This window comes from Ctenocephalides felis, unplaced genomic scaffold (assembly GCF_003426905.1).
Source record: "Ctenocephalides felis isolate EL2017-DRISC unplaced genomic scaffold, ASM342690v1 CF-g0.4_SCAFFOLD_00845, whole genome shotgun sequence".
Lineage (NCBI taxonomy): Eukaryota > Metazoa > Arthropoda > Insecta > Siphonaptera > Pulicidae > Ctenocephalides > Ctenocephalides felis.
The window spans coordinates 87660452-87671025 of NW_020536999.1; the positions used below are offsets into that span (position 1 = coordinate 87660452).

At 33.8% G+C, this 10574-nt stretch overlaps 1 protein-coding gene across 1 annotated transcript; it reads left to right on the forward strand.

The window, feature by feature from the left end:
• Positions 1 to 3225: 3225 nt before the first annotated feature.
• LOC113372750 (tyrosine-protein kinase Btk29A-like) lies at positions 3226 to 10353 on the forward strand. Its single transcript, XM_026613097.1, has 11 exons — positions 3226 to 3556; positions 4790 to 4873; positions 5855 to 5919; positions 5993 to 6058; positions 6145 to 6273; positions 6344 to 6570; positions 6644 to 6815; positions 6890 to 7058; positions 7218 to 7455; positions 7531 to 7664; positions 9198 to 10353. Exons 1-11 carry the CDS (start codon positions 3524 to 3526, stop codon positions 9297 to 9299), a joined length of 1419 nt encoding a protein of 472 aa, XP_026468882.1. The 5' UTR covers positions 3226 to 3523; the 3' UTR covers positions 9300 to 10353.
• Positions 10354 to 10574: the final 221 nt, after the last annotated feature.

The following is a 10574-nucleotide window of genomic DNA, read 5'->3' on the forward strand; positions in this document are numbered from 1 at the left end:
GCAAAACGATTGACATTCCATGTTTCTTGATTCTGCGCTTCGGCTTTCAGTTTCTTGTATTTTTTCTTCTCGCGTAAGTCGTAAATTATTTGCATTCTTCTCCTTGCCATTGCTTCCAGTCCTTCTGTTTTTTCTTCAACGACGTCGTGCAGGAGGCACTCTTTTTGCAGAACGGGTTCGATCCAGTTTCCTTTTCTTTTCAGGATTATGCTTAGTAGAGTTATTTTTTGGTCCACTCTTCAACAAATGAAGAAATATGTTATCTGGTCTGCCCACTTTATCTACTCTATTTGTCTCCAGCACCGCATTTTATAACTCTCCTTGTAGGTTCTTGTCGGCATTTCTTAAAGTCCATGTCTCTGATCCGTACAGAGCTATGCTCCAGGCATAACACTTTATTAATCTCCTCCGCAAATCAAGACTCAGTTTACTCGTCATAAATTTATTATGTTCTCTGTAAAAATTATGTTGCAGTACTCCTTTAGTTTAATAGTATCAGCGTAAGTGTTTTTTTAAACTATTAATTTAAATTTATAAAATTGAACTTCATTTTTTTAAGTCCTATAATAAATAAGAAATTAAGATTTTACTTTTATCAAAATGTGTTACCCGATAAAAAAAACAAGTTTTCTAAAAAAAATTGCTAAAAAAATTTGTCAACTTCTTAATATTTCTTTATGGTGACCCCAGCAAATCAGAAGCTAATTAATCGACATTAAATTTCTATTATTATTGCTAAGAGCTTTTCTTCTACTAGTGTATTAAAAATAGTTGAAAATTGTAAGTTCATGTTGTGAATTAAGGAATGTGTTGCCAGATGGTATAATACTCTAGTCAACAAGAAAAAAATTAAAACAGTGATAGTCTACAACAAAAAATTAAAAACTAGCTGTAAGTGGAATTCTGTTTTAAGGCAATTAGGGCATCGTGCCTTAAGGCAAATTGCTGGAACTTCCCGTACCAAAAATTATTATTTTTTTAAAAACGATTATCATTTTTGAAAAAATTTTACTTTGCAAAAATAAGATTTTTGAGAAACTATAAATTGGACAAAGAATTACTTTTGCTTGAAAAAAAATTTTTTTTAAAAAAAAAAAATTCTGAAAAAAATTTTTAAAAAAAATTTTTTTTTTTTTTGAAAAAAAAAATGTTTTCTTTATTTTGACATATTTTGGAAGATCTGAACTTTTTTTCAAAGCAATCGTACTGTCGCAACTGCATAGAAACAAAATATAAAGCCCGTAAGCGCCGCGTCGCTGTCTAACGGATAAACATTGGTACGGAACCCATAGGAATGTAAACAAAATTCATACTTATTGTTAAAATCTCTATAAAATATCTGATAATTTGATGTGCATATGTCTAATGATCATTTTTGACTGCAAAATGGCATTTTTTTTTACTTTTTTCGTTAGATCTCCGAAACCGCTAGACCTGCCTTCATGAAAATTTGATCAATTCCTCACCTTGTCAATACAAGTAAAATGTTTTTTGAATTATTAAAATCGGACGCTCCGTACTCTTAAAAACTGAGTTACCGTTTTCGGCACTTTTTGCCCCGTATCTTCGGAACGGCTAGACCTGCCTTTGCCAAAAACTAATCAGCACGTCTCCTTATCAATACGAATCGATTTTTTTTTAAATTATTCAAATCGGTTGATCCGTGTTCCCGAAATCGTCGACGAAAATTTGTATCCGCACATACATACACACATACATACATACATACACACACACACACACACACACACACACACATACATCCATTTTTTCTAAGGTATGCCAAAATGTTCAGAAACCTCTGAAACGTAAAGATATATAAAAATTTTCATTTTCGATTTTTTTGCGATTACTATAACTTACCCTACGGGAAGTTAATAAATTATTAAAACCCAGAATTGTCGGTAAAACCCGAAAAAAAAATTTGACGAATACACGGAATCACGAAGATTTCCTAAAACGATAATTTAAAAAACAATTATATGTATTCGTAATATAAATATTTTTTTTAACAAAATAATTAAATTATAAGTTCGTGACCATACAATTTTTAATGAAGACACAAAATATTTTAATATTAAAATCGGTTTTAATGCGTCACGGTTATTGTCATTAATATGAGGAAAACCCGCAAATAATAAATAAATAAAACAATTGTGGTATTGCCCGATGCGAATTCGGTAAACTTAATTTTATTAATATATTTTATTTCATTTTTATTTTTGAGGCCGTATTGATGTATGGTTAAGAACGTGGGCTAGCACAAACTACTACCGGGTTCGAACTCAACCTTAGCCAGCTCGATATCGAGCAGTATGATATGAATTTTCCACTTGAGGTTAAAGATATCAAATTTAATTTCGAATGAAAATCACATTTTGTGGGCATTGCTGGAACATATATACGCCAATACTACTGTATACATACATATCTTTTATTAATAGTCTGCACATATGAAGGAAGAATGGTTGACCGTTGGGTTGCCTTTTCGAGAAAAATATTGTATTAAAATGTACGCTAGTTAATACAGCTCTTAGAACACATAGTTCTGATCGCTGTTATTAATATTGTAATATTATGAATTTTTTTCTGTTATTATTATTAAATATAATATTTTATGATAAATGGATTCCACAATGTGCGTCACGTTTTCGAATTCGATATTATTATTATTTGTTTTATACGAATTCAGTTTTGTAATAATTAATTGTTGAAAGCGAAATGATGCATTAGAGATGATGTGCTGACGTGAAATCGTTAATTGTGCATTATTGAAAAATAAAAAATGAGACTGTATTGCGTCAACGGTAAACAATGGTCAATGTTTGTTAGGTAGATAGTAATAATATCATTATCTTTATATAATATTATCTTTTTTTCAAGTTTAACAAAATCCTTCTAACAATATTTAATTCATTCACGTAGTTTCATCAAGATAAATATTTTTATGGGGTAATATTTTTCTTAAATCAGCTTTTGCTTTGACCTAACTTCAAATAGATCTGTTTTGAACAGTTCAAAGTGGAAACCACTGCTTTAAACTGTTTTTTGTGATATAAAAAAAAAGAAGTTTGCAATCAAATGGATGAAGTTTGTTTTTTATTTATATATCTATCTATCTATTTGTATATTGTATATCTATTTGTTAATTTATTTTACTAAATATATTTTTATAAACATTTTTACCCTCTCATTTATCATTTTTTTCTCCTTTCCAGCCACCGCGGCGCTGACATCTCACGGCGGTCCCTCAAACTCTTCCTCTCACAACGGCACAACCAGTGCTGCCAACAGCACTACAGCGTCTTCCGCCGTTAACAACGGCGCCCACAGTCCCTCTGCAACGGGCGTTGTCACCACCAGCGGTCACCACAAGGACAGCAGTCCCAACGGCAAACACAGCAATGGACACGGCGCTGTGGTCGCTGGTTTGAGTCTGAATCCGGCAGCCGGTGCCGGAAGTGTTGGTAATACAGGGAGTGGCGCACACGGATTGGTTGTTTCGCAGAGACCAGTTGGAGCCATGGCGCCCGGGACGCCGAGTGCCAAAACTAAGGTAATATAATAATATAGATAATTAGATAAGCCCAATTTTACTCAGCGAAGTTTTAAAATGGAATAGTTCACAAAAATCGAGATGGGGAGTGGTAAAATATCATGTGTATTTATTTTTCACCTGAATTTAAAGATAATTTTCTACGTTTTAAGAGTTATGGACCGATTCTGCCGCATAACAGACAAATGTTATGATAAGGCCATGTTATGAAGAACTAGTCATACTAATTCGTTCTAAATATTGACAAAAGCCATGTTGTTGTTGTGCAGTCAGGAGTTTTTCTCAGGTTGTCAGATAGAAAAACTAACATAGAAACCGCACAAATGTCAAAAAAAAAACATCTTAGATAACAGGGTTGTTTTGACTCAGCTTCATAAGATACGAGTGACGTTGCAGTTTATGTGTAAAACGCGTGAATGCATCGCAAATACATGTCATTTTGACAGTATTCAGTATGATTGAGTAGCATAATGTATGGAAGTTGGTGCGTAACATGGCCTTGCCATAACATCAGTGGTGTTGTCGAGCCGGAACGCGCCGGAACGTCGTTTCGGCAAATCATTTTTGAGCCGGAACGCGTTCCGGCAAAAATTTTTTTTAAAAAAATCGCTACTACTAGAAAATGATTTAATAAGCGAATTTTATAAATTATAATTCAACTAATTTTTATTAAATGTTCCTATTATTGTAATAAACATGCAAATATGTGCTCAAAATGGGTTTTGTAATGATTTTTGTTTCTTTCCTTTTTGAACGGAACCGGAACAAACATGAGAACCGGTTTTTAAACCGGTTTATGAACCGGTTTTTAAATTTCAGCGTTCCGGCAAACAATATTAAATTTTAGCGTTCCGGCAAAAAAAATATTAGCACAACACCACTGCATAACATTGGTCTGTTGTGCGGCAGAATCGGCTCATTATTGTAGAAACTAAAAATACACGTGATGTTTGAAGGTGTAATTAAAAATATCACCAAGAGCGTGAGGAGGTTAAAAATGCTTCGAAAAAGTTTACGATAATAATGGATGAAGTCTTGCCACTTAATACCACAGTTTTTGACTTATTATGTTAAGTGAACATTGATATCACTGCTGCATGATCATGCCGTTCGGATTAAGGCAACGCTTGTACACTAGTATTTTTTTGCTACTTTTTCTATTAACAATACAAATAATTCAATAATTAGGAAAAATACAAGATTATTAAAACTTATGTTATTTTTCTCTTGCAGGACAAGATTATGCTTCGTGCCAAAGTGGTTGTGGCTTTGTATCCATTCAAAGCTATTGAAGGAGGAGATTTGTCATTAGAAAAGGTGATTAATTAAATTCATAATGTAAATAATAAAGACAATATATCAAACTTATTTACGTCAAAAACATTTTATCTGTTACAAGCTTTACTTTTCACTCACACCATTTTATCACACGGATTATTACTTTACCTTAGACTTACTGAAATAAAATTACACGTCAATATATTAAATAATAAATGGTAGTCTGCCCGAAGGCAGGTCCAAGGTGTGAGAGCCACTACAAATAAATGATTTCTTTACCCCCTTTACTCTTCGTCTATCATTCCCATTACCACTATTCCCCCTACCCCTTTTTTCATGTATTTTTCCTTCCAAACTTGTGCTTCCATGCTTCTTGATTCTGTGTTTGGCTTTTAGTTCCCTGTATTTTCTCTTCTCACGTAAGTCGTCAATCGTCTGCATTCCTCTTCTTCTTCTTCTGATATAGTACATATATAATAACAACAACAATTATTTGCCTTACGCGAGGATCTTTATATTTCAAGTTCAATGTTTACACCTCGAAGCTCGGGAAAGTAAGAACGAACATTTCTTTATTTACAAAACATATCAGTTGAAACAAACATGGCGTCCACCTGAAGTTAGTTACTTTTAAGCATAGACTAACTAATTTTTAGATACGCTCTGGATTAAATCTAATTGAATAAAATCTAGATTGAATCTAATCAGATTGATACGCCAGAATCTCTATATTTCAAGTTCAATGTTTTCACCTCGAAGCTCGGGAAAGTAAGAACGGACATTTCTTTATTCACAAAACATATCAGTTGGAACAAACATGGCGTCCACCTGAAGTTAGTTACGTTTAAGCATAGACTAACTAATTTTTAGATACGCTCTGGCACGAATATTCAATCTAATTCAGACTCCTCTACACATCTAATTCAGGCTCCAATATACTATTATTATTAATTAAATCAATCAAATTTCAGTTATTTCAAAAAAGTTGTGTTATTATCAATATTTATTTTCAAATTTCAGGGGGCAGAGTATGAAGTAGTAGATGACTCGCAAGAACATTGGTGGAAAGTTAAAGATAATGCTGGGTAAGTTTACAAATTAATATATTATTTTATTTTTTTATATTTGAAGTTAATTAATATTATTTGATTGTTGCAGTAACATTGGATACATCCCGAGCAACTATGTTAAAGAAAAGGAGCTGCTCGGTTTACAAAAATATGAGTAAGTAGAGGATGTACTTATGAAACTAATATTTTAATTAGTAACTACACAATATTAGTTTTTTATAATTTGTATTTGTCTACCAGGTGGTATGTTGGAGACATGTCCAGGCAACGAGCAGAATCGTTACTCAAACAAGAAGACAAAGAAGGTTGTTTTGTTGTAAGAAACTCTTCGACTAAAGGCCTCTATACACTCTCGCTTTATACCAAAGTGTAAGCAAAAATTAAACAAACTCACCAATTAACAATAAATTAATTATCCATTATACTGTTTCTTTTACAGTCCACACCCCCACGTCAAACATTATCACATCAAACAGCAGCAGCCAAACAAATCGGGCAGTGGAGGAGGTGCAGGAGGTGAATTATATTATCTCTCTGAAAAACATTGTTGTGCAAGCATCCCAGAATTGGTGAATTATCATCGGCACAACAGTGGAGGACTGGCGAGCCGACTTAAGGCGTCGCCTTGCGATAGACCAGCACCACCTACTGCTGGTCTCAGTCATGGTAAGGGAGAAGAATAATAATGATAGGAATAGTAATAGCAATAATATTAATGTGCTGGTAAAATTTATTTTAGATAAATGGGAAATTGATCCAGCAGAGCTGATGTTGCTTGAAGAATTAGGTTCTGGTCAATTTGGCGTTGTCCGTAAAGGTAAATGGCGCGGATCTATCGATACCGCTGTTAAAATGATGAAAGAAGGAACAATGTCTGAAGATGACTTCATTGAAGAAGCCAAAGTCATGACGTGAGTATAACAGATTTGTTATAATTATTTACGTTTTCTGTTTCATGCATCTTAAAATTCTTGTTTCCTTTTAGTAAATTGCAACATCAGAACCTAGTGCAACTGTACGGAGTGTGCACAAAGCACCGTCCAATTTATATTGTGACAGAATACATGCGTCATGGTTCCTTGCTCAACCATTTGAGACGTCACGAACTTGCTCTGGCTGGAAACAGTGCCATGTTGCTTGATATGTGCATACAGGTAAATAGAAATAAATATTTTAAAATATTAAATTTTTCCACTCGGATGGCGCGCCTCTCCGGCGGCAAAATTCATATAAATCTCTGAATTTGCGAGTGGAAAGGGTTAAAATATTGCATTCATATAGTAACTGATTTTATCATAAATCTTTTACCCCAGATTTGCAAAGGTATGTCCTACCTAGAACGGCACAATTATATCCATCGCGACTTGGCTGCTCGTAACTGTCTCGTTGGTTCTGAAAATACAGTAAAAGTAGCAGATTTTGGTTTAGCTCGTTACGTTTTGGATGACCAGTATACGTCATCAGGTGGTACCAAGTTCCCTATAAAATGGGCGCCTCCTGAAGTTCTTAATTACACCAGGTTTAGCTCCAAGAGTGATGTGTGGGCTTATGGTAAGAGGATTAGTGTCATACTTGATATGTATAAATGAGATTTTTTGTTATTAAATGTGTATTTTTATTTTTTAGGAGTCTTGATGTGGGAAGTCTTTACTTGTGGAAAGATGCCTTATGGTCGTTTGAAGAATACCGAAGTCGTAGAACGTGTACAACGTGGAATTGTTCTTGAGAGACCTAAAGGCTGTGCGAAAGAAGTTTATGAAGTAGGTTTATTGATATTTTATCTCTTAATAACTTGTCGACGGACAAATTTGTTTTCGCTATAAAATTCGAATTATCATATTTGTGTATTTTTGATGTTTTGATTCATTCTAAATCATTTGATTAGTTTTGCGCTACGATCGGCTGAGCCATTTTTATATAATTAGCAGATACGAAATTTTTCGTAAACGTTTTTACTAAAAACATACTGAACCAATTTTGAAAATTCTGGCAATCGTGCTGATTAGGTTTTGCAAAACTCGGCCAGCCCGCTCCTGTTCAAACAACTTAAATATTGAGCTAGGTGTTCCTCAAGGTTCAATTCTTGTCCACTACTATTTCTTATAATTGTACTGTTCTTTGTTAATATCATAATGCAACTGTAGAAGGAAACGTATATGTGTAACTAAACTAATGGTGCATGGCAACGTGCCTTAAGGCAAATTGCTGGATCTTCCCGTACCGAAAACTTAATTATTAAAAAAAAACTTTGAAAAACAAAAATTAGATCTTTGAGATTTTTTTTAAATTTTTGAAATTAATTGTCATTTACGAAAAAGTAGATTTTTTCATATTTTGATTTTTTTTTTTGAAAATTTTGAACATTTTTTTAAGCAATCGCGCTGCATAGCTGATTTGGAGTGGAAATATAAAAGCGTAAGCGCCGCGTAGTCCTCGAACGTGTAAACATTGGTACGGAACCCATATAAATCTTTATTATTATAATCTTTATTAAATATCTTATTGTACGATGTACTTATGTCTAATGTTTATTTTTGACCGCCAAATGGCAATATTTTCTACCTGCCTTTACAAAAATTTTACTAGTTGTTCATTTTGTCAATACAAGTAAAATGTTTTTTTAAAGTATTTAAATCGGACGCTCCGTTATCTCAAACTTAAATACCATTTTGGGCGCTTTTTTCCCGCTAAAAAACTAATTACCACGTCTCCTTATCAGTAGAAATAAAATGTTTTTTGAATTGTTCAAATCGGTTGATCCGTGTTCGAGAAATCGTCGACGAACATTTGTATCCGCACTCACACACACACTTACATCCATTTTTTTAAGGTATGCCAACATGTTTAAAAACCTTTGAAACGTAAAGATATATAAAAAAATTCATTTTCGATTTTTTTGCAATTACTATATTACCCTACGGGAAGTTAATAAGAATTGAAGAATTCAACGTTTTGGGAACTTGAAAGATTCTAAATTTTGAGACGGGATCTCTTTTTGGTGACCAATGCATTTTTGCTGACTGGTGATGAATATACGACGTGTCGGCCCTAGGCGCATGTTCGTTTTCTGTTTAATAATTTATAACATTTGAATAATTTGCCAAATATAATTAGAATGTTTGCCAAATTTGTACAAAATTCAATAATCTGCAATAGTTTTTACCATTGTAAGACTGGAACTACAGCAATTCGACATACTTGCAAGATATTGAGTCAATTATTTACAAAATCTTCTCCAGTTAATATCACGATTTTATATTTTTATTATCCATTCATGAGTCTTTTATCCCCAGATAATGCGCGCCTGCTGGTCCCACAGCCCAGACGATCGTCCATCATTCAGATCGTTGAAAGAACAATTACATTCTGTCTCTCAAAACCTCATGCAAGATTGACTGATTGACAGCTCCAACTTCAACATTCCGTCTCAACAGTACACATTGCAAGATCTATCTTTGCTGTCAAAAAAATTAAAACGACTTTTAGAATCTCAGAAGCATCAGCAACTCCAAAGCAACTCTATTCGACAGCAGCAATCTGTAAAAACGTCTCGGAGAAGTTTTGCTCAACAAGATCTGTCGGCGAATTGGAATAAAAAAGTGTCAAATTTATTAGCGATATGCCAGAACTTAGATGGAATGATTACTTACGATGTGAGGAGTCCGAAAATTAGTCAAATGGCACATGTGGAAAGAAGCGAGGTAAAGGATGGTAATAGTAGTAAGTTTAATAGGTTTGGTACGATTTTAAGGAAAAGTTTTACTTTGGGGCATAACAAAAAGAAATGTAAACACGATAGTTCAAGCGACGCAAAAAGTCAAACTTTAAACAGTAAAAAGAGTTCTAAACACAAATCTAAACCAAAAGTCATTCCAGACGTGACCGACGAAATTAATACAGACTTACAAGAATACAGCGTTCCAGATTTCCAATCCATTCAATCCGGTTCTAGCAAAAACAGTCTGTGTGAAAATTCTTTCCACCCAAAACACAATTTCAAACACCAACGTTCAGATGAATCTTATTCTTTAACTTGTCTGCAACCTCCTCAGGTTAGTAGAACCCCCACAAATTTATCAAACACTAATCGAGCTTTATCCAAAAGCACGGACACCAAATTCTGTCCAAACGAATTATTGGTCTCGGAAGAAGTGGTGGATTATTTAAACGAAGTGATCAAATCGAAACATAAGAATAAGCATTCGAAAATGGCGAAAAGCTCGGAGCACATTGATTGTATTCTGTGTGATATTATAGGATTAAGGGGCGCTTCGTGCAAGGGCGGTTTAAATGAGGGTAAGCTGCAATAATTGATAAAGGATATTTGATATGTGTGAGCCCGCTGGGATAAATAATAGGTTTAAGGTTAGATTTAGAAATGGGATGTGTGTTTTTATTTTGGGACGAGGGGAAAGTGTTAAAGGGCACTTGCAAAATACTTGATACTTATTAGCACAATGTTTATACAGTGAATGTAGTTTTTAATATATAAATTGGGCTTGCAACGAATAGTATAGCATGCCGAATACCGAATATTCGGCATGCTCCAGAGACCAAATATCGAATATTCGGCAACTTTAGCGCCTAAACTCGTTCGTAATGAAGCAATTACTATTTGCAGTTGTTATGTTACTAACGTACTATATGTATATTCAATTTTCATGTCTAGT